Raw genomic sequence first — 25,301 nt, forward strand, 5'->3', positions numbered from 1 at the left:
AATCGGAGAACGTTCTTTTGGTTGTATATCATTACGTATATTATGACAAAGTCTTTTTTAGATTAGGAGTTTTTTCCATAATCCAAACTAAAACTGCATTCAGTTTTTTATTTTTATAAATAAGAACTTTGTTCGTTGTTTCGCGACAAAATCTTGAGCCAAATCTTATATAGTCAGAAGCATCTTCATTAAACGATTTTAAAATACGATAAACGTGTTAAACTACGTCACCCTCATTTCTTTATAGTTCAATTAACTGTCTTATTTTTTTAAACATGGCGAAAAATAATTTCTTTAAAAATGTTTCAAAATTTTTTGCAAATTCAAGACCCTGAGAAGTTCAAATAAAATGCTTTATGTAAAAAATTAACACAGCACCCACCATTTTAAGTATACATGCATAAAGGAAATGTAACAAATATTTTACTTATTGGTCGATTTATCATGTGAATTCTTCATACTTCGAGAAGATGTGCTATCATAGATGCATATCTGAAAAGACCATTTTAACGTAAAATGCAAAAAAAGTTTTTTTTTCGGTAAAAAAAAAATAATTGTCGGTGTTGTTCGGAGGCTTTCGGTGAAGATTTAAGTGATTGTTAATCAATGTCCATGGAAATTAAATATTTCTAAATCCGCAATATTCAAAAATCTTAATATTTACTAATGAATAAGTATCGTTTTCTGCGCTGTGCAGCTTTTAATGGATTTGCAGAAAGCTCCAACAGCTCCAAAAATCTTTGAGAATAGCTTTTGTTATTCGCAAAACTATTTTAATACTTGTGCAGATCAAAAATGATTACCGAAAAACTTAGAGAGTAGTCATAATCGTCTTAGCAAGAATACAAGCACCTGAGCAAACTGGATACTCAAAAAAAGTGACGTCATTCCACTTTTATATATTTTTTGTGTTACATCACACACTTGTAAATATTTAATTAAAAAAGTTTATTCACTTTTTGGTTGTCAATAAATTCATCTTCGGGCATTCCATACCGATAGCTTTTGCCGAAAATGTTGCAAGCGTACTTATATTTAGTCAACTCTGTCTATCTAATTCCCAGTTCCCGTAAACCACTTGTTTAGTGTGGAGCATAGAGCTGAAGTAGATTTATTTGCAGCTTTAATTTAGGTATTTTTTTTCTGAATTTTATTGCTTAATATTTTGCCATATGATCGTACAATTTTCGATTCCCACATTTTCTAGTGTGTGGTCTTTATATTTTTAACACTTAAGCACTATTTTCACATTATTGTATTTTTTTTAAATTATAGAATGAGCTGAAGGAGAAGAAAATTTATTTTCGCATTGATGATGGACGACTTTAAGGTAAAGCCAATTCTCCTAAAACCTTAAGTATTCGTATAAGAGGCTACCTGAAAAAGTCTTTTACAGAATTGGCTTACCATCTCCTGCACAGTAAAACTATCAGTGTGGCTTAAAAACAAAAATATTCAAAAATCTGTTTTTACATGTTTTTATTACAAATTGACAAAATTCCTTTTTGTTTATTTTTGTTAAAAAATAATTTAATATTTTTGTTAACAATAATTTAAGATTCTGAAAAGTTTACATTTAAAAAAAAAAATAAATGAAAAAAATTTCTTCACTTTAAAAGTTACATAAAATTTATCAATGATTTATACAAACAAGAGACATTAAAAGATTTTTCATTAGATAATAACTTACTTTTGTCATAATAATTATATTTGAATTAATAACTATCATTATTAAATCAATGAAATTTTCAGTAAGTATGTAACAAGCTGCTTGAAAAAACTCATTCAAATTTGATATTTTAATTAGTAACTTTAAAAGGCCAAAAAACTACAACCTTAAATTTTGTAAACTAATTCTTCTAGGATCACCACATTTAATTCTAAAAAAGCTTGTCCTCATACGTCCATATTTTGAAGAAATCATATTTTTAAGTTTGGTGCAGCACCAATTTTTCTGCGTACGCCAATGGACTGCATACAGCCCAAGAAGTTCCAGGCTAACTCTGCAGTGCATGTCATCAATCCCTGCAACAGTGTTTGGTCTGTTATTACCTTAAATAAAAGCCTCAATTTGCATTGCAAAGCTCAGAAAACCACGAAAGACCTTTTTATATATACAAATGTATAATGAAAGAGATTAAATTACTACATAAAATTATATTACTTTATTGATAATGTGGTGCTCTACTAAAATAAAAGTCTTTATTTTTTTTTTTAGACTGTGAAACCAAGGACATAGAACATTGTTAGCCAAGGAGAATTATGCAAAGATATAAAAAGTAGTTGAGTTCCTTTCACAAATGCTAATTTGCTACTTATTGTTCTAAAGGACTACATTTATTTAAAATTTTTGAGCTTAAAGTTTTTTTGTAGGCATTTTTTATTCAACATTATTTAAAAAAAAACAAAAGATAAAAAACTTGTTGGATTTTTTTTGTTTTTTGTTTTTTCTAATTTTTGACCATAGTGTTACGCGATTATCCTAAGGAGTGAAACAGACAGTGGTTGAAGCATAATAAGTGTATATGTGTAGCAGTTATTGGGTTTGTAAATTATTTTTGTTCAAGAATTTTTTGTCAGAAATTTAAAGCATCTTGTGGACAAACAAAATTTTTGACCATAGGCCGTTTGACACCACTGTATTCATACATTTATAGTTTACATGTTAATTAAATACCGGTAGTGGTTTTAAACTTCAGTGTAAAAGAAACACCTCAAAATTCTAATTCTGATTCTACGTCATTCTCTCCTCAACGATATTATTTTTAGCGCCATCAAAAACCTGCCTTTTTTAGTTGTTTACATTTGCGCGTATTTCAAGTGGGAGATTTTTTTACGAAACAATAGCTCCCCTATTATGTGAACCTTGTTTGTAATAGGAACTATTACAGTCCTTTGATAAATTGTAAAATATTGAATGTTTACTTTGCTTTGGATTTCCTTTTTTGTAGCATCGGGATAATAACAGCGTTTTTTCCGCTTCATGTAAACAACAGTGCGAACATCGAGCTGTCACTCAAGTTATCACCTAAGTATCACATGACCGCAGCATTTTTAGGAGTAATCGCTACTCAAAATACGAACTGACAATTTTTTTTGTACAGTGCAAGATCTCTTCAGACTCTTTGCGTTCTTTCCTTGAAGTAAATCAACTGTCAAAGAGGTAAGGACCTAGTTTTAAAAAATTTTGTCTTGAAAAATATAATGCGCATTTCTTAGTTTCAAGTTTAGAATTTAGGGACGAGATATTTTTATAAACTAAAAAAAAACCAACTCGTTATAAGTAACGAAAGAAATAATTTGCTTGGATTTTTTTCTGTAAATGAAAAAAAAAAAAAAAAAATGTAATAACATATTTAGAAGCAACCAGTTTCACAAGATTTGCTTACATAAATTATTATGAACAATAATGATGATTACATACATAAATTAATATGAACAATAGTGATGATTACATACATAAATTAATACAAATGACATGATAACAAACTAATGAATTAATTGACAAATGTTTCATAAAAGTGTTAGTTTTCCATTTGCATCTCGACTTTTGGAAAAGTCTTGAAACAAACGCAGCAAAAGATACAAATAAGCAAACCAAAGTTCGAAATTTTTAGTACCAATAACTTTATATTAGGCATTTATGCATGAAGATATTTTCCTCAAAAAAAACCTTATTAAAGCAGTTCTGAGCCACTTATTTCATTTTTAAGTATTGGGTTGGGGAATAAATTCGTAACATTTTTATCAAAGAGTTTTATTCAAACAAAAATGAATAGTTATAACAATGTATTCATCAATTATGTATTCTTTGTTGCTGTTTAAAACCTCCTTCCACCTTCACTTTTCAACCAATTTGTCGATACCGTTTTGCAAAAAACCGTCCGGTCTGTTATAGAAGAAGTTATTGATCCAGTTTTTTAAGGTCCTTTTCATTGTCGAAAGTAACGCTTCTTATATAGTTCGAAAAGGAGCGGAAAGATGTTAATCTGTGAGTGCAAGCTCCAGGGAATACGGCGGATGCTGAAGGACTTTCCATTCATGCTCCTGGAGTGTAGCTTTGACAACTTGTGCAATATGGGGCCTGGCGTTGTCCTGAAGGAGTATGGTCTGACCTTGTTGAATAAAAATGATTGAGAATCGTTTTATGATCGCAATTCATTTTTTAGGCCAATTCACGACTTGTTTGGTGACCATCCTCCTTCAAAAGTACTTTGAGATGCTCTTCGTTAAATTCTTTTGTTGCGGGGTGTGTCATCGACGTCAAAATCGCCATTTTTGAACTTTGCAAACCATTTCCGTGCTGTAGACTCGTTTATGACACCTCCGTATACGTTGCAAATGTGCCGGGCTGTTTCAGCAGCCTTTTGGCCTCGATGAAAAGCAATGAAGAGCAGGTGTCGAAAATGTTTCTTTTTACCTCCTGGAAATTCCATTTCTAACCCTCAAAAGTAATAAAAAATTAAATTAATCATAAAGACGATTAGCACAGTTTTGTAGAGCATGAAGAGCTCTATCGAATGAATATTATACACTTTGTAAAACAGAAAAAAATCGATGTAAAATAAAATAAAATATAAAACCGCTACGAACTTATTCCCCAACAAAATAGTTCATGCTGATGATAGAATGGTTTCATGTTTTAGTAAAACCTCTGTATTTTAACATTAAACTAATACTGAAACACATTAAAATGTTTATTTGAACACATTTAAATGTTTATTGAAAACTAATAAAGCAAAGTTATAAAATCGATTGAATTAATTATAGTATAGTAGGTAACTACAATTTTTATTTAGGAATAGATACAAAAGTAGCGAATCCTTTAATGATAAAATGGCATCAGGATGGAAAAAGTTTGTTTATGACACTAGTTTTAATGATGTGGATGATGTTGTTGATCGAATTGACCATGATGCTACATGTTTTTGATCAAGTAGGTCATGATCATGTCACAAGAGAAAAGTCTAAAATTGAAACTTTCCTAAAACTTTAACAACAACGTCCATTTCAGAACTTTGAACGTCAGATGCAGAACGTCAGATTGCAGAACTTGCATTTAGAATTCTCTAAAGGTTATGAGAATGAATGGTGTACTACAAAATTTAGCTTGTTGTACATCATTCCTTCTTACAACTTTTCCCTATTAAATACAACTGTGATGGTCAAACGTTCTCCACAAGATTCCATGTTTAATGCAATAAATTCATAAGGTGGTGCACCAAATAGTTCGTAGAGCAACAACCCAAATGACAATCAAATTTTCTTTCGAATTAAATTTTCAGTATTTAACTTCATAATATTAGAAGAAAACTGCTTCATACAAAAACTGAAATCTGCATTTTGAATACAGATTACACAGTTTAAGAACAATTACTTAATTAGCTTTTTGATTGCTCCATTTTTGGTGATTTTTTGTAGGTTTTTTTTTTTTTCTTCAGGTCATTGCAAGTTGGAAAAAAATTCAAAGAAAACAACTTCTTGAAAAGTGTTTTTCTGAAATTATTTAATTTTTAAAATAATTTTTTTTTTTTATTAACTCTCGTCTTTGGAGAAGCATTTTTAATCCTTGCTTTTCCTTTCACTATGACTAGTTTTAGTACAAAAGATAAAAGTTCTACACTACAAACTATACTAGAAATGCAATTTAATTATCAAAATCAAATTTTGACATTAAGTTAAAGTTTTACGTACGCAATAAGTTCACTTTTTTTTAAAGTTAACTGAAAGATTATTTTGTTTTGGTGCATTAAATAAGGTAAATAAGGCCAGATATTTTGAACTTGCACCATTTTAACGTTCATATTTATGTTCTTTTAGAAATCTATGGAATACTTATTATGTTTTATCATAGAGAAAAATGGATCAACTTGAGCACAATATGATAAGTCCCAGTAATATTGAACTTTTAAACAAGTTTGTAAAAATTAAACTAGTTAGTTCCAGTTATGGCGAGAAAATGTGAAGATTGCTAAGCAAGAGTTGTTTCTTCAAAGACAAATGACCACTAATGCAATTGAGTTTTAATAAGCATGGCATCGCTGAAATCAGAAAAAACTTGGTTGTTCAAAAAATGTTTATTGTGGAAACTTATGCTCAATTAAAAACTTTTATACAGGTTGTTGAAGCAAGTTTTTAACATGAGGTTGTTAAAACAAATTTTGAAATGGCTTGAAATGCTGAGGAAGTCAAGAAAAAGCTCAAAATACCATCCACTGAAAATACTAAACTTATATAGAAGAAAAAGAAGATTCTGATCTCAAACGGCAAATACTAAAAAGAACTTCTTCTATTACAAAACACAAAGATTAAACCTTTGCTATAACTTTCTACATTCAAGATAAAGCACAAGTTTAATCTTGTGCTTCATCTTGAATGCAGTAAGATATCTCAAAGTGTAGAACATATCTATAACGTAAGCAAGCTGCTAAATATTTTTTACAAAAATACTTTTAAAGAGTGTGATATTATCGAACATTTTTCTAATTTGTGGCAGATGGCTTCGATGAGTTAACTTTGATGAGCCAATCAAAATCCACTAAATCCAATTAAAAATATTTTTATGAAATTTTTTGCGAACTTGAAGAGTTCAAAAGAAAAATTAGTTGGTTGCTTAATGCTGCAGCATGCTGTGTTTGGTAAGTTCATAAAAAATAGTAATTTTAAAACTTTATTTTGACTTTTAGAAAGATGTGTTTGGATTTGAAGTGAGAAATGTTTTAAGTTATTCTTCCATTCATATATTTTTAATTTTATTAGATATTACAGGTCTATAAAGCTTAAAACTTTTCTGCAGTAAAAATAAAAGAACATGGATAAAGTTATATTACGGAGTTCGCTTTTGTTAGGCTTTGGAGCATCAACAGCATAATCAAAGTTCTTCTTGTTGAATAATCAATTATTTTTTGACAAAATTATAACTGATCATTCTAAATACCTTATTTTGAGAAAATTCCCATTAGATCTTGTTTACTTTCATTAAAACATTTTAAAGACATCTAGAAACAGGCATTTGAAAACATATTGCTCAGATATATTTTTTACAAATTTGAGCAAACTTGCAAAGTACGCTGAAAATATCTGCGTAAATGATTGGGAGTGGATTTACACAAAAAATTTGTTGTAAGATTTTTACAAGATTTCAATTTTTTTTTTAACTTAAGAGCGTAAAAAAGAGCGTAAAAAAATCTCTGATTTCAGATTTTTACCCTGAGATTACCCTGATTACCCTGAGATTACCCTGAGATTACGGTTATATGATCGACCCAAAATAGTATAGTTGTATTAACATTCAAAACTCAGCTAAATAAATAATAGGGGTTAAAAAAACGTTTAAAACTTAGATGCATACCTTTCAATTGAAAAATTATGATTTTGCAAAGTTTATCATAGGCTTAAATATTAATTTTCAAAACAAAATTTTAAAATAATTTTCAAAACAAAAATGCAAACACTATTTTTAACAAAATTCAACAATTTTTTTTACAAATACAAATTGTAAAAACTCTCGATCCTCATTCGAGAAAAAAAAAACATGTCCACCGTTCGAAGCAATTAAAAGTTCGCTAAAATTTTCTTATTTTATTTTCCAAATTCTAAATCTTTTTTTCTTTCAATTTTATCAAGGTTCAAGTAAACTTTCCGTTCTGCAAATTAATTGACAGAACATATTTGACAGAAAATCGACAACAACAAGAAAACAAACCTAATTTTTGTATATATAAAACTAAAAATTTCGTCGAGGTTAAAGGAAACTTTCCATTCTGCAAATTAATTGACAGAACACATTTGACAGAAAATTGACAACAACAACACTAGCCAAACTAATCTATTTTTTGTATATATAAACTAAACATTTTTGAATTTTATAAAAAATTTCTTTCAGTTTTGTTTTAATAAGCAACAAACTTTGGTTCAAATTAAAAAAATTTTCGAAACAAAAATGAAACTCTTTTCATACTCTTCCACGTTTTACAATGTAAAGAAAAATTTATTTTATTTCTATGATTACTAAATATTTCATTTCATAAATAGCTCTTGTATTACATACACCTTTTAGATATTTACATTTGAATTTGTATTTAACATATTAAACAACTTTTCGTGTTCCTTATTTTAAACTCTTCGATGTTATAAAACTCTTTTCCACGGTAATTGATTAACAACAATTTGAAGACCGAATCATGAAGCCATTCACAAATGTCTTCAATGAAGTTCGTGTCGTCGTGAAGTTCAAGAATTAATTCTTCAGCAAGTCTAATCCACGGAAGGACGAAATCTTCGAACTCTTTCTTTGATACGAGGGTATGACTGATGCCTACCCGCAGATTTTCAATCTTGTATTTAGGACTCCACCTATCGATCTTCACTGGATGAAATAAGTGGACACGACGAACGTTGGTCGAACATAAAATGACAAGTTTTTCCTCATCTTCCGATAAAATCTTTTTACAAACATGCATTTCATCCAACTTGAATCCTGAGTCAATAAATTTCTCCATGAAGTATTTCTCATGTGAAACTTCCCGAGCAGTTTTTACATCGCGTATATCAACCTTCCACTCTCGTTCATCGAAAGATCTTTTTAAGCCCGCTGTTATCGACGCCTGCGCTTCAAAGAAGCATTCCATGAACATACTTAAATCATCTGAAGAAGAAAAATAAATGTATTAATACCATTATTTATTTATGTACAGCAACATTTACTTTTAATAATATTTAAAAAAAAAAAAAAAGCAAAATGATATATATAAATAATATCCATGTTAATTATTTTAAAAAAATGTAAACTGAATATTATTTATTTATCGAAGCGATTAAAATAATCAAAAAGATCAAACTAAATCAACAATTATTTTATTAATTCGTAATATTTATTAAACAAATAATTCACGAAATCCAGAAATTTTTTGTTAAATCTTATCGTACACTGTTTTCAAACTTATGTTGCGTCTCAACCAATAGAAAAAAAAACAATAATAAGTAAGCCAATCAGAAGCTTAGTCAAAAACACGAGAAGAGCGCGTAATTTGTCTTTAAAGTGACGTTGACGTTCGTTGGTGAAAAATTATTTAGTTTTTCAATTAAGATAAATGCTTCAATTTCCCTTTATCTGCATTAAAAACAAAAAAAAATAAAAAGAATGAAAACATGCCAATTAAAAGTGGTAATAATCGATTTAAGTTTTGAAAACGATCGGAAATTTAACACGAAAAGTACCGTTTAAATACCGTAAATCCATTTCTCTTATGATCATCGTTTTGGAAACATTTAATTTAGTTTTGAGGAGAAAAAAATATATCAAAAAAATCATTTTTATTTTACAAAAAAAAATATATCCAAGCTTTTCAAATTTATAATTTTTTTCTCTGAAATCCCAACTTCTAAAATTATTTTCTGCTCAAAAATGATTCTGACAATTACAAGATAACAAAATAATTACAAGATAACAACAATATTTTAAACACTTCAATCACATCTTTAAATAAAAAAAAAAACATATAAGTTTGCAATTTTCATCAATGAAACAACACAACTCCTGCGAGAACACTCTCGTTCGAAAAACATCCGTTTGCTCAGAGAGTTTTTAGAGAAGTTAAAATTTAAAACTTAAACATGGAATGTGAGACGATCAACTTCTATCGTTAATGATGTAAGTTTTGATTCGGCATTTTATTACAATTTAAAAAACGCATTTTGAATAAAATAAAATGAAAAATTTTAATTGCTTTTTTTTTATTAATTATATATTTACAGATATTTATAAGTATAATGTTTTTTTATTCTCACTTGCAATGAGAGTATCATTGTTAACAGACTTTGTTCTTTTTTGTGGAGTATAAAAATGGTTGTTCTCAAAGGGTAACTTTTTTTTGGTGTTAAAAAACTTTTAAAAGTTAAGTTTTAATGCTTCAACACTTTTTGTATTTAGAAAACGACCCCCAAATCAAAATTTGTTTTTTTCAGAACATTGTAATACGACGATCAAATTAATGATTTATTTCAAGACTTGTTCAAAAACTACAACAGGATTTTCAGATCCAACTACTTTGGCAAGAGCAATAAAAAAAATCTATTAGTTTCGATACCCTGATATCAAAAGGATGATTGATAAAATAACGATATTTTAGTATTTTATCAGTCATTTGTTCTGAGCGATGAAAGGTCACAGTAAAACCATACAATTCCGCTATTTTCAAAATGTTTCTTTATAAGCAACATCGCGTTCTGTCAATCACGATTCTGCTCTAAAGTATCCTTTGTTGAATTGTCATGAGAATACCCTATATATACTCAGGAGATCTTAGTTTGCACATTTGTATCACTTTTGTGATCATAAAGCGAATAGAAGGATTGCAAACTGCATATATATATATATATATATATATATATATATATATATATATATATATATATATATATATATATATATATATATATGGGTATTCTCATGACCATTGTTTCCTTGCAGTGCTGTTTTTAGCGTAATCAATTTTTTGCTTGTTGATGATTAGAAATCATTCCCAGTGGTCAATTCAACAATCCAAAGACAAGTAGTCAAAAAACCACAACCTCCATCAACTCCAAGTTTGACCAAGTAATCAAAAAAAGACATTTCGTTTGAGAAGAAGCTCTTCAGAATTTGACAGTTGCAATGAACCACTAGATGATTGCTTTTGCTTGCACTTTTGTCACCGGCATCAATGTGTCAATCTGATATTTGTTAAGAAAAAAAAAAAATTTGAGCAGCTCGTAATTTTGATCCTTTGTTAAGAGCTTCGGCCAATTGAATGATAACAGAATTAGAAAAACCTATGTTGAGCTAGACTTAAATTTCTTAATTTGCAGGAAATTTTTGAATACTTGAACTTTGCAACTAAGTGTTGCAAAAATATATGAGGTAAACATAAAAATTTTGATGGCCTAAAAGAAGATAAGCTTGACAAAAAATATACCCAGTGTTACTCTCAGAGATCTTCCACCCTTTGATTGTGAAATCTTGATAGTTCTTCAAGTGTTGCATCCTTTTTTTGTCAACAAGGTTCATAATATTTGTTCAGCTGCATTACTATCTTGTATGGCAATTAGCTTAGGATTTTTACTGAGAGTAGAATATTTGCATGCATGCGGCAACCCCTTGCCCAAAAGAGCCATACAGCCAAAACTCATCTTTCTTACTCCTTTTTGTGAACATTTCTTGTCCTCCAATAGCCTTTTTTTCATTTAGTTTCATGAGTCAGAAATCAATTAGCTACAGCCTTTATGTTTCGAGCCAAATTCTGGTTAAAGAGAAATCAAAAAGAATAGGCAATGTTATCTTTCTTCTCTTTTCTGTGTAGGACTGATTAACATGCCTCAAATGGCTTAGAGAACTCTTGTTTATGTAAGATACCTTGGGAATTCAATCATGTGGACCAAGCTTGATTTGGCATTTGAAATCCTTTAACATTCGCTGATGATCATAATGTTATGACTTCCGTTTTGAAATTTTTTATGAAGTAAGAATGTATATATTAAAAATTTTTTTTTTTTGATTTTCAGGGAGATTGCCAATATTCTTTTCTTATATAAGTATGTTGTGAGTTGCATTTAAACCCTTCTGCCATTTCCCGGAAAAAAAAATTAAGCTAAAAAACTTACTAATACAAACACACACACACACACACACACACACACACACACACACACACACACACACACACACACACACACACACACACACAAAAACAGTGTGTACCTATTTGTGAATTTCAGCTTGCAAATCGAAGTTACAAGGAAAGAAGCAATACTTTTGTTGGTTTAATTTTCTTTAAACAGTTAAGTTGTTTTTTTTTATCAAAAGAAATATTTTAAAAGGGAAAAAACAAGACAGCATTAAAAATGAATAAACAACAAGAGATTTCGCTGAGGAGAAGAAAAGTAGTAGCTACTATCCTTGGGCTAATATCTTCAAGTCATTCTTTCTCTTAGCAATTTCAAAAACTCGTATATTTTGTAACTAAAACTTAATGGACTTAAAGCCAAGTTGTATGCAGCAATAAATATCAACACAACAATGGATCTATAATGAGAAATTGTTGCTTATTTTCTCTTACGACTGCTAACATCAGCTAACCACCTTCACAAAGCAATAACTTATACATAGCATTTTTTTAATGGCAGGATTTTGTTAGATGTTGATTGTCTCTATTTTAGATTAGCAAATAAATGTGAAGGTCAAATTGCTGGAGATAATCAGAGCTTTATTGCACTAGCCATTATGGGGATTTTCATAAACACCTTATTAGCTACAAATATTTGCTTTTTTCCTGCTAAAAAATTATTATGGATTTAAGCGTTTGCTTTGGTCCCTGATGTCAACAGGTTTTCGTTTTGTTGTGGTTTGTTTGATGGCGAGCTTTTTTTTAAACTGGTAAATACTGTTTTAGAAAAGCATGACTTAAAGAACGAAACAAAATCACTAAATGAATTTGAAGATAAAAACAATGTTGAGCTGCCTTTACTATTGTGTGGGAGTGTTTGAACCACACACTCTCATGCAATAGAGGGCAATCCAAAAACCCAATCAAAAACACCCAAACATAACCAAATGCATTCCCCAAAGACTAAACAACATTTCATGATAGTTTAAATTCTAAATGAATATTTTTCATGCGCATGGTGTTTTCTCCCTTCTTCCCTAAATCTTGGAGGGTAGGACATAATATAGAAATTTACGAAAATTTCCATTAACAATAAAAATTGTTCTTACCACTATTAGAATCATTTCCTTTTGGTACCAAGGCTTAAAAAAAAGCACAGTATATAAAACTTTATTCGAACTTCTTGTTCAATTAGGAATGAAAAAAAAAAAAGTGGAAGGAGAAATAAATTTAAATAATTTATGTAATGCTTTCAAAGATGCATATAAATATAACTAACTAAAATACATTTATATTTATCGATGCAAAAGAAAAAAGAAAAAAAAAAAAAAACATTGGAAAGTTAACTTATTAATATTAAAGGTTACTTTTGCTTTCGTAATGTAACCTAAGTAATTCAATCATACACTTTCACTGGATACAGTTTTATATAACAATCTAAATACTAATCAATATTATTGTTATAGTAACTATTATTATGATTATTTTTATTGTTACTATCATTAATTTATTATTATTATTATTATTATTATTAATATTATCTTTATTATCATTTTAATTACTTTTACTATTACTTTCACTATTATTATCATCATCATTATTATTATTTTCATCATCTATTACCATCATTTATTCTCATTCTTACTTTCACTATTATTATCATCATTATTCTTATGACTATTTTTATTACTATTATTATAGGTAATGGTAGTTAGGTAGTCTTCAAGTTAACTTAATGCCCTCCTTCTATATATTATTTACTATTGTTTCACTAGTAATAATTATAACTACATTTTTTTAATTTTAAACTAAATTTATTTAAACTAAAATTAATAGCTACACTAAAAAATTGAAATGGGGAGACAATTAAATCTGTTAAATACGTCAAATCTCACATAACAAAGTGATTTATTTCATCTTAAATTGGGGAATTGTTAACATTTCAAAGAATGATAAATTATTAAGTTTTGTAAATGAACATTGAAAAAAAATTCTTCAGTGAAACATAAAATTAATTTATACTTCCCCTTTATTAATTATGAAGGAAACAAAAAAATTAAAAGATCTAAATGCAGGTTGCAATTTGAAATTTTATATTAACACATTACAAGCGGGGCGGGTAAAAATACATGCTTTGCGGACTGCTGTCAATTAGCGGGTCGGGTATTTTTACCCGTTTGAATGAATTTAATTTAAAAGCGGCACAAAGTAATTTTACACGATTGGTCTACATATGAAACTTTATGTGCGAGTTTTGCAAAGTGCCTCTTCATAAAGGAGAATGTTTTTTTAAGTACCACACAGTACAAAATTATTAGTTTTAAATAAGTTAATTAGTTTTAAAAACAATTTTTAGAAATTAATTAGTTTATATAAATTGTAAATATTTTTAAACAATATATTATATTATATCATTATAAAAAATTGTTGCAGTTTTATTAATTTTTATTAAAATATGTTTTTGTATACATCAGTTCATCTATTTTATGAACCGCATATTAGATTTCAAACGCGTAGTTTTATGCGAATTTTTGCCCGCTACGCACACCTGTTTAGTCTATTTCGCTACCCGTTTATAATGTGTTAAAAATGACTCAAAAGTACTTATAACAACTTCAAACGATTGAGATGACATCTACTGTATTAATTATTTCTACATTAATTTCAACTAACTTTTAGTCCATTATGTATGCTAAATAGTGCAAGCTTTTGAAAGCCATCTTTCTTTTGTTACTTTTTTAAAAAGTCTTTTGATGTTTTCAATTCAACCAAGACAATTAACGTATTTAGAATAATATAACAATTTCTTTAATTTGAACATCAGAGATATTGCAGGTAATGTATTACAAGAAATTTTACTGGAAAAAAAGTTTTTACATTCTTTGTGCACTCAAATAAAGTTTGAGAGTTGATTTTTTTGAGTAAACACATTGTTTTTTAATGTCTGTAAATACAACTGGTAATTGAAAATAACCAGTTGTATTTTCAATGAAAATATTTAACTACGTAGTCATTTTTCTATTTATTCTAAAAACAATAATTTAAAACAATCAGGAAAAACAGTACCAAATATAATAAAAATGCTTTATATTTAAATTTATGAGAAAAGTTAAGAGGAGAAAAACTATAAGCCTTAATAATTATTTTAAACAAAAAATAAAAACTAATAATTTAAATTAAACTCATAATGAAGTATGTTATTTTGCAAAATTTTAAATATTTTTCAAGAACTTACCAAACACAGCATGAATCAATGAACTCCCTTCTTTGTTAAAAGTAAAAAAGTTAACAAATGAGCGACCAATTTTCACTATAAATAACAAATATATGACTATAAAATGAAGTACAAAATTGTTTTTTACAAAATTGTTTTTGAAATTTTAAAATACTTTTTATGAACTTACCAAGCATGGAATTACTTTCCTCCTTTAAAGTCTTCAAGTTAGCAAGTAATCTTACAAAACAACTTTCATTTTTATTTGCCAGTCCACAGATTGTAGGCAAAATGCTATGCAACTTTTTATTGCTGATAACCTCCTCAGGACTCATATAAATGTGTGCATAAACTGAAGCACAAAACTCCACCAAGCTAAGGTGAGCAAACTGATATTGACAACCAAGTTGTGATTCAACTCTTTCAATGAAACCCAAAAGTTCATGTTCAACTTCATCAAAGTCATTCACAACACCTTTCATTTCATCTTGGGATAAAATAACTTTACCTTGATTGAACAACTCCCATGCAACTTTACAAACTCTTAAAATATGTTGCTTGTTACTCTCACTTTGCATCATCCTATGAACTGTTTCATTGCTTTTACAAATGTGTTTTTGAAAAAAGTATAAAAAAATACAGCAATACAACTCAGTCATAGTGTAGAAAGAATAAGAATCACTTAGATCAATAACTAAACACATTGCTGATAGATAAAAGGGGACAGATGCCATAGCTTTACAGTTATGAGATTCTTTAAGAACACCTTTGATGGTTTCTTTTTTGTTGCAAAAGTTTTTAATATACTCATTTATTCCTTGATCATTGAAACCCATTATTTGAATGTTTAACTTGTCTACACATTCTGTCAATTTATCTTTGTATTGCCATATAGCTCCAACTCTTCCAGTAACAACACATTTGTGTTTTTGAGTATTCAATGCTTCTGCTAATGCATTAACAATTGGTTGTTTGCTAGGATTTAGGGGATTGTGATTTATTAACTCATCTAAGTAAGCAAACTCATCCAACCCATCTATCACAAACAATATAGAAAAATGTTCACAAACATCAAATTCTTGAAAAATATCTACATAGAAAACATTAAGCAGGTCCTTAATATTACTAATACTTTGATATTGATTTAACTTTCTGCATTCAAGATAAAGGACCAGTTCCACATTTTTCCATAAAAAACCACTGGCCCAGTCAAGTAAGCACATTCTGAGCAACCATGTTTTTCCAATTCCAATGATACCAGATATTAAGAGTAAGGATTGTTCTTTCAAAAACACTTCATCAAGCTTAATGGGTTCATTAGTTGTTTGCTTCTGTAGAAATAAATTTTGCTGAAGAGCACTTACATTATCTCTTCCCACTTCATTAACCTTGGTCACTTCAATCAACTTATTTAAAAGTTCAATTCTAGCTTGATTTTTTACATAGTGCACAACTTCATCCATTTTTCCATAAGATTTAACATAAAATTTTTTCAGGGTTTCACACATTTCTGAAAAACAACACAAAAAAAATTTATTTCATAGTTCTAAAAAAATATATATGTTTTTTATTATTAATGCAGAAATAAGAACAAAAATTTATGTATAATTTATTATCATGCTAAAATATTATTGAATGTTTAAAATGAATCAATATCTGTTAATTTTAAAAATAACTATAATTAGATTATTTCACATTTCATAACATAAATTGCCCTTTTTTTTATTTATCTTTTATATCTTATTTTTGCACTACTCTTGTTCTTTTAATTAAACAGTATACAAGTAAAGATATTACAACAGTCAATGTGAGACTTAAATTTTATAAAAACCTTTTTCAGAACAAAAAAAATCCTTTTTTAAGGACTCTGTAACAACTTTTTTTTGATTGTGTAAATAACATGCACTTGTAAACTTTTTTTTGCACTTTTATTAAAAATTTATAAAATTCTGTAACCTTTTAGGCACTGAAGTCACTTATATTGTACTTTTACTGTTTATTTCAGTTTTATGCTTAAAAAAAGAGTATTTTTTAATATTATAGTTTTTCATTTACGTGATGAAAAGTTAAGTGTAATTAACAACAGCAACAACAGCAACAAAAACAAAAACAACATTAAAACTAAATAAGAAAAAATGCAAGATCAGCATAAAAAGAAACAATTAAAATTTCAATTGATATCTTAGCTAAAGTGTATTTAGTTTAAAAAATTTTAAAAGTTATTTTGAAAAACTTTTTAAACCCCTAGATCTGTAAAATATGCGCAAACAGATTTTAGCAACATTGTGCAAAAAAGTAGTTTATGAAAAATATTTTCAAAATTCAAATATTCTAGACCATTTTACATTTATTACTTTCTCTGTTTTCTTAGCTATAAGAACAATAGGTGGTATGGGTAGATTGAGATAAAAGTTAAGTTTTTTTAGCAACGCTTTTAAATCACGTGGAATTATTTGTAATTATCTAAATCATGCATCAAAAACTTTGGAATATCGTCTAAAAAATTCAATTCAAAATTTATCTTAATGTTCAAGAAAGAGAGATTTTAAGAAAAAACAAAAACTTTCCGTGTAAAAAATCCCCATGATACAGATACTGCTGTGGTAAATCATTTCACAAACTACTATTTACAATACTATCAAGAGATACAGGGAAGGTAAAGATATTAAACAGCAACATAAAGATTTTCAATCAAAGGTGTGGAAGGATAAGAATCTTTGAACTTTGAACTTTGAAAAGAGCTGCGAAAAATTAGGCTGGTTTAAGTTTGCATAAACTAGCCCAAAAATTTTCATCAAGTCACAACCAAACATGTGAAAAAAAACTTTTTTGAACAATTAGCTCAAAAGTCAAAAAAAAATCGAAAGCTGGTAAATCATCTATGTGGGTCAGATAATATGATTGTTATGGACAATGAAAAGTATCTCACATTCTATTGTGATAGATTACCTGTTAATGTGGACTTTACACAGGTAATATAGATACGTATCCAGATGAAGTGAGATAAGAGTGGGATCAAGGAAAAATTGCACAAAACTGTTGATAATGGTATGCTAGCCAAATTAGAAAAATTGAAAATTAAATAACAGTTAAAAAGTAATAATTATCTAAAAATTTAAGTGAAGAACTTGAACTGTTTAAAAATAAATGATTTTAAAATTTTTCTCAACCCACCCGTTTCACCCAGTATATTGTATTGCAATCATAACCTGTTAACAGAGCTGATGAATCAAAGTATTTAAAATATTGTATTTCCTGAAATCAGTAGAATCATTTGAACTTTCTTGAATGGAGTATTTGCTACATGTACATGAATGCTCCTCATGTATAGCTTTTATGTATTTTTACATGCAGTTGTATTAAATCTAAGAAAATGAAAATTTATATATCCCAACTTTTGGTTCAAATACTTTAAAACATCCTTCTCCCAAAAAATCTTCTAAAAAAAGAAGAAAAATAATAGAAACATAGAGAACTATAAACAAATTTCAAACTAAATTTCAAAACCACTTTTTCAAGAAGTTAACAAAAAAAACTTATAAATAGAGTCCTGATTAAGTGTTAAATTTGAGTTCTAGTAAAATATTAATTTGGCTAATAGAATTTTCAGAAGAAAAAAATAATCATGTAATATTTTAAGAAGCCCTACAAAATTAGGTGTGACAATTATCTTAACAACTGAAAAACATATCCTGTCTTGTTTTTTTGACCAAATGTGATATTGATGTGTATTTGTTTTTTAAATGTTAGCAAATGTTATAAGGAGTTTATTTGAATATTCAATAGCAAAAAACTATTTGTAAAAAGGTTGACAACATTAAAAAGTTTAAAACAACCTTACAGAAACCAAATTCTCACATTAGAAGCCATATTTGTCTTTTGTATTGAGAAAATCAAAGATGTTAACTTCATTTACATAAAAGGATAACACTTACAATTGCTGCTTAAAAACAACGATAGGTACAATGGTGTAACAACTTTCCCTGGTAATTGTAGCTTTCATCAGTTTATAGATATTTGGGATAACAGGGTTGGGGCAAGGAGGTGTAATACATATACTGACTGGACAATAATCCACAAACTTAATAAGTAACAAGATATGTTTCAACCTGATACTGTCAATTTAGGAGGTCATGTAGCGGGAGTCTATGATGATAACTGTGGGACTGGTATTGCACCTAAAATCAACTAAGAAGAAACTGACTCTTAACATAAGTTTTCTACCTAAAATGTCCATCTGCTTTACTTAACTGGCTTCAAAAAATTGTGAACTACTGCAAAAACAACCAAAATAACATGTATCTTCAAAACCTTAAAAAATCATGTATATAGCCATCAACCATCAACCATCATCTTGTATTTTTTTTCACTAATTTTATGCATTAAAAAAAGTTTCAAGTAGTTATTACACTTTTTAGTAATTTCTTGAAAAAAGTGACTATTGACATTATAGTTCAAAATATTTCTGTTGTTTTTCCTCATTAATTATTTGTGACAAGTAAGTTTATAAATAACAAAAAATTTTAAACTGGGGTGTTTTAAGATATCTAAAACTTGGGTTAAATAAAAAAGTTGTTTTGTTAATTTTTAAGCACTTTTCATTGACATTTTTAGCATTCTAAGTATGATTTTTAAATTCCGTATCAAAAAACCTTTCTAAATACAAAACTATATTTTTTCTATTGTTGTTTCTCAATTTTTAAAGGAAAACAAAAAATGTCATGAATACTAAATTTTTTTGGGAAACCCGGTAAAAATTAAAATTGAGGTATCTTGGGAACCGCTCAATTTTTTGATGAAATTTTACATAAATTTTCTGATAGAAATAGTCTCAAAAAGAAAATTAAAATGTGAAATGACCCACTAACAAATCTTTACTTAAACTTTATTCAAATTTAAAAAAAACAACAATTATAAATTGATATTTTAACTGTTATCAACTGTGATAGCAATGCAGGTGTTTCAAAACCTTCTTAATTCAAATTTAAAATAATAAAGGTTTGAGCTTTGAGGATACATTGTCAGAAATTTATCTAGCTAAAGTAAAACAAACTGACAATTCATCAAAAAGTTGTAATAAAAATCTATCATTAAATAAATACTTTTAGTTAAAAAAACAAGTAAGGTCATACTTGTGTTTTCTATAATCATAAATATCAAATCAACTCTTTTAGTCAGTTTCAACCCACTTGCTAAGGCATTTAGAGAAGGAAACTTTTGCTGGTTTCTCCACAGGCATAACATTCTGTATACTTTTTCGCCCAAATTCTTTTCCTCATGATCTATAACATCTAGGGCAGAATCTCCAACAGATAAAAAACGCCCTAAATCCAACCAGTCTTTCCCAATTTCTTTACTTAACACTAACATAAATGCTGAACTGTAAAGAATGTCGTCCATTGTGGATTGGTGTTCTAACATCATTTATCCTAAATGAAGAATATTAATAATAATAATAATAATATTTAGTTAAAACAGTTTTAAGTAAAAATTGTTGATACAGTTGTTTACCAAAAAGAGTTCAGATTCAAGTATAAAGTAAAAACAAATTAAAGAATTCCAAGAACTTTTAAAAATTGGTAACTAGATTTGGATCAAAGTATGGCATTTAAACTGTTCACTCAAAAATTTCATTTAAACTGAAGAGCAGAGTGAAAAGTATCTTGCAAATTACTGTAAAGTTTGTTAAGGGAGCTTGAGGGGGTTGAATGATAAAGAACCTATAGAACCATCAGTATTGTGTTTACAGGCTGCAAAAAAGACAATAACAAGTGACGACTAATATGAAATAACTTTAAATATGAAAAACTTCTTGAAAATGGAACTGTTTTATTTATAATATAAATAAAACAGTTCCATTTTTAACTGTTTATAATATAAATATACAATAAAAATTGAACAGCATAAAACTGTTTTGGTTTATACCACTGATATAAAGAATAATAAGTTGTATTTTTGAAGGTCATATCAAATAAAATAAATGAACAGAAAAGTATGATTAACAGAAAAAGAAAAAGATATATAGAAGCCTCAACCAAAATCGAACATGTAGTAAATCAATAAAAATGGTAATACTTTATTAGAGGCAAAAGATGGAATGACACAAGTACATGTATTTTATTTAAAATATTGTCATATTTTGAGAAGTGATTACCCCTAAAATTCTTGTGGTAATGTGATACCTAAGCAAACGCTGATTTAAATTAAGCGATTGTCCACGCTTAAGAATTAGAAAGTCGAAAGTGATTTCTATTTCTTAATCGACAAAAAATTCTTCCAAAAAAAATGTAAGTTGAGGATAGTTCCTATAATAAAAAAAATTAAGATTTCGTAAACCTCGAGGTTTAATTGAGCGCGAATGAAGCTTATTCTATTATACAACATAACGAGGCAAATTTTACTAATTTTCGCTTTACATTTATCACCTTCCAGTGAAAACATCATGCTACATTTAAGGAGCTGTGTATTTTCCATTAATCGATTATTTTGTTGGTTTTGTATTCCTATACAAAACATTGAAATAGACGAGAGCCCCAATTTGACCAGGTAGCATAAGTTTACTGCCTAATTGGGAGGCAAACTCTAGGAATACGGTCTTTAGAGTCTTTTCTAGACGGAGTAGATGTGATAGTTCTTAAGACAATCCACTGAAGGACGTTAAACCATAATACTTAGTTAACAAATTTTTCGCATAACAAATGAGCAGGCTGAACGTTTTAACAAATGAGCAGGTTGAACGTTTTCATCAAAACGGAAAGTTACTTTTTTTATAAAAAATGTAGTTAACCGTGTTAAATTTTTCATCAAAACGGAAAGTTACTTTTTTTATAAAAAATGTAGTTAACCGTGTTAAATTTTTCATGTCTCAAAGATATAAAATACCCAATTCGTATCCAGCTCGTTTGTTTTTAATTTGCTCTTGCATTTTTGTTTATTAGTTTTTGTGAAGACTTCATATAAGATAATAGTACCGTTAATAAAGACATTTCGTAAATATTCTGTGCTTAATATCATTTTTCGTTTTTCTAAGAACATCAACTTTTTCTACGTGTTTACTTTTTTTGTTTTTTTTTTGTTTTTGTATGATTGTGTTTATTGTGTTTAAAGCGTTAAAATGGGTAAAATTCCACTACTGGAACATAACAAAAATAATTGTCCTTTATAAAGACATATTGTCCAAAAAACAAAGTATTCAAGGACAGTCATTAGAGAAGTTATAAAAAATTTAAAAACACGGGATTTCCTGAGGATAAAACTCGAAGTGGAAGACTTCCAAAGCTTACAAAACATGACATAAAGTGTTTTTAAATGTGCCTCTGCGAAATCGTGATTTCGTTTGTATGTCTTGGGCCAGATCACTGCAGTGAACTGGCCCAAGACATACAAACTAGTACCAACGTTTCCTCATCTTGCAATCGACGACATTTGCTAATAGCTGGATAAAGAATGTGTGTTGCAGTTCGAAAGCCTTTGTTAAGTCGTAAAAATAAAGAAAAAGGACTTAAATATGCAAAACAGCATAATCATTGGACGAAAGAAATGTTAAACCGTGTATTATACACAGATGAATCAAATTTGAATTGTTCACTTTGCTGTTGTAAAGCAATGCTTTGTTTAACAGTTGCTTATCCATTAAATTAAACAGCGTTATCCATTAAACCTAGTGTGTCAAAAGATTGTTCTATGCTTTAAATATTTAATGTGCAATAATATTCAATTTAAAAAAACTGAAACTTAGCATGGACCTATAAGAGATGGGCGTGCATAATTTTAAAATGACTAAAAAAAGTATAGCGAAATATATAAAAGTTTAAATAAAATTTTTTGAAAAAAAACTGTTTTTGAAAATTTGTTGTCTAAGCTGAATAGTACTTTGCAAAAGCTGGGCTAAGTTGAAAAAAATATTATTGACAAAAATATGGTGGATGACACATATTGTCCTTAAACTTAAAGATGAATGTTTCAAAAAATAAGGGTTTAAATTGCTAACCACAACTTTTCTAGTTATCTAAAAGCTAAAAGACATCGATATTGAATTATATTGTTTTTTCATACTTTGATTCAGAAGGAAGGGTAGAAAATCCGACGTTTAACTATTTTTTTCGACAACGAACACTGAAGTGTTGAGAACTCGGTAATACTTAGCGACTTTGTTTTAAAAGGCTTTTTGATGACCGCATAAACAGAATTGTTTCTGTCGGTGGAAGTTATTCCTAATAAACAAAATAAAGCGTGTGTTCATTATATATACATTAGGGTGATGACTTTTATACAACCTCGTTTCCCTGTATCATAGCTGGATGAGCTTTCATTTAAGATTAAATAAAATATTACATTCAAGGCGATTTGATAAAAAAACCTCACGCACAAAATGATTTTAAGAATTTTATTTATTAGCTTTTTAACCAAATTGTTGAAGTCACTGTAAGCAGAAACAATATTGAACACAAGCTGTAGAGTCACATGTATACAACATTATATAGGATCATCAAACGCACAAGGAATTCAAATATTCACGATAATGTCATTAGAGAGGATGAATCTCAATGGGAGGTTGTCCTTATTGCGGGAGGAATCGTGAAACTCTTGCATAACTTTGATGGCACGCTCGCAGCACTGGTTACTTCGGGCAATCTTGATTGGAGAGTCATCTGTTTTCCAGTGGGTTTTCAAGCAATTGAGAGCTTTTGGGTAGTCATTCCGAGCTTTAGATAGTTCTTCAAAATCTTCAATTGATTGCTGAACCAATGATCAGCCCATGAGTAAGAAATGAATGAACAGATTTTACGCAACCTAATCTGAGTTTTTGGCATTAAAACAAACGCAAGAAGGGCTAGAATGGCACGAGAGTTCCAGCGTGCATTGCTGATGTTTGGAATCTGTTTAAAATTCACGAAGGAGATCTCATTCCTCTCAGTTGTGTGACGGAAGACACGAGTGAGGTGGTAAATAAACTTCATGTCATTTCTCCAGCCGCCTGTTTCTTTGAATCTTGGTTTTACCGTTGCTGAAGGCTGCTTTCAATTTATCGTAATTGTTTGTCAAATCCTGCACAAAGAAATACTCGATGTTTGGTGATTTAGTAGACCCATGGAGCTCATTGTCCATGACAACGCGAAGAACGTGGACTAGCACATGGTGCTAGATTTGCTGCAGCCGAACAACAACGCCTGTCTTCTTACCGGTATTCACGTTTGTTGTGTCGGCAACAATCATCACAATTGATCCCCACAGCTTGAACTCCTTTAACACATCCTGAAGTCCTTCTGCAACTGTTTGAGCTTTCCCATCTTTCAATTTTAGCGCAGTCAACTTAATTATGCTCCACTTCTCCAGATGAAGCGTGCTCACCAATTTTTCCTTCGCCTGAGCAGCTCTCGTGTAGATAGCCTTGTGGATTGCTGATTGACATGGGGTTGGAATTTCAATGCCCTCACCAGAAAGCTGGCGGCACACCGCTGCTGCTCCGTGGGACAACAGCTTTGAGCATGTAACAAGACGTCTTGCAATGCCTGTTGGGTTATGCTTCCTTTTGCTCATTGATGTTGCATTGTCATCCTCCCAAGGACTGTCTGCACTATTCTCGGATGAGTCCGTGCTACTTTTGGAATAATCAGGTAGTGCTAAGCTGGTAAGTGCGGACACAGTCGCTTCAATTGCCCTCTTTCGCTTGGATGGGTGAATGGTATTGACACTAGCAGGTTTGCCAGTTGAGTAACCAACGTGACCTTTGCTCTCTTTGCTCTTAGCAGTTTGTAGAGATTCTCATCCTCTTTGCACAACCATTCGCCTTTCATCTTGGTCATATCAAACAGTTCATTCAATAAATCAAAGTTTTGTTTTTTTCTGCAGCGCTCGTAGTCTTTCAGAGGTTTTGCTAGTTTTGCACAAATAGCTTGATCAGATACATGCGGAAAGTTCAACGTTTTGCTCCATAAGTCTTTAAGGTCTACAGAAACTAAACCGATCCTCTCTCTCCATTCTTTGGCAGTGGATTCAAGAAATTTGAAGCGTTCAATGACGTGGTTTTTCAGGGGCATGCGACTCCGTTCGCTCAAGGGTGCTTCATATATTGCCACGTTGCCTCTTCTTGAAGGTGCTTGATACTGGACTAAGCTCTTTGTCCAGGCTTCCTTGTTCTTCTCCGTGTTAGAAGAGCTCTTCTTGAACGATATGTTGTCTTCTACTCAGCAACTGAAATAGGAAAGGCCTTAACGTCAATATTAATTACGTAATAAGTTAAAGAAACTGTTATTAAGTTTTCAATTGAATTGTTATTGTTAATATATTTTATTTCAAAAAAAGCAAATACCGATTATAGAAAATGAAAAAGACTGACACTAATAAAATATTATACGCTCAAATATAATTTGCGAAATAGTTAAATGTAACTTAACAAATAATACAAGGATCTCTTTATACTTAAGCTAAAGAGAATGCGCAAT

At 29.3% G+C, this 25,301-nt stretch overlaps 1 protein-coding gene and 1 long non-coding RNA gene across 7 annotated transcripts; one reads left to right on the plus strand and one right to left on the minus strand.

Moving 5' to 3' along the window:
• Positions 1-985: 985 nt before the first annotated feature.
• On the plus strand, positions 986-8,665 carry LOC149894111 (uncharacterized). Of its 3 annotated transcripts, none has more exons than XR_016455611.1 (5): positions 986-1,132; positions 1,276-1,330; positions 2,219-2,543; positions 2,952-3,163; positions 4,800-8,665. It is a non-coding gene; the product is annotated as an uncharacterized LOC149894111 (long non-coding RNA). The 3 variants fall into 3 exon arrangements; XR_016455605.1 differs by having other exon boundaries at positions 5,821-8,665; XR_016455604.1 differs by lacking the exon at positions 4,800-8,665 and having other exon boundaries at positions 2,952-4,788.
• Positions 7,929-21,637, minus strand: LOC149894112 (NACHT, LRR and PYD domains-containing protein 1a-like). 4 transcript variants are annotated; one of them, XM_090097114.1, is made up of 6 exons: positions 21,282-21,637; positions 19,989-20,285; positions 15,047-16,366; positions 14,878-14,952; positions 12,752-12,784; positions 7,929-8,647 (listed from the first exon to the last, which is right to left on the minus strand). In XM_090097114.1, exons 2-6 carry the CDS (start codon positions 20,278-20,280, stop codon positions 8,082-8,084), a joined length of 2,286 nt encoding a protein of 761 aa, XP_089953240.1. In that variant the 5' UTR covers positions 20,281-20,285; positions 21,282-21,637; the 3' UTR covers positions 7,929-8,081. The 4 variants fall into 4 exon arrangements, with proteins under 4 accessions (XP_089953240.1, XP_089953249.1, XP_089953233.1 ...); XM_090097123.1 differs by having other exon boundaries at positions 21,273-21,637; XM_090097107.1 differs by lacking the exon at positions 21,282-21,637 and adding an exon at positions 21,011-21,266.
• Between the last annotated feature and the right edge of the window lie 3,664 nt (positions 21,638-25,301).

This window comes from Hydra viridissima, unplaced genomic scaffold, assembly GCF_058129835.1.
Source record: "Hydra viridissima isolate aposymbiotic clone 2 unplaced genomic scaffold, HvirCarnegie_v1 scaffold_1, whole genome shotgun sequence".
Lineage (NCBI taxonomy): Eukaryota > Metazoa > Cnidaria > Hydrozoa > Anthoathecata > Hydridae > Hydra > Hydra viridissima.

What these genes read in the sequence shown, in the direction of transcription:
- LOC149894112 (XM_090097114.1), bottom strand. Translation starts at nt 20,280, where the DNA reads ATGATGTTAGAACACCAATCCACAATGGACGACATTCTTTACAGTTCA. An exon ending in TATGATTATAGAAAACACAA is followed by an intron (nt 16,367 to 19,988) that starts GTATGACCTTAC and finishes GTTGTTTTTCAG; the next exon opens with AAATGTGTGAAACCCTGAAA. An exon ending in ATTGATTCATGCTGTGTTTG is followed by an intron (nt 12,785 to 14,877) that starts GTAAGTTCTTGA and finishes CTTTTTTTTAAG; the next exon opens with CCTTGGTACCAAAAGGAAAT.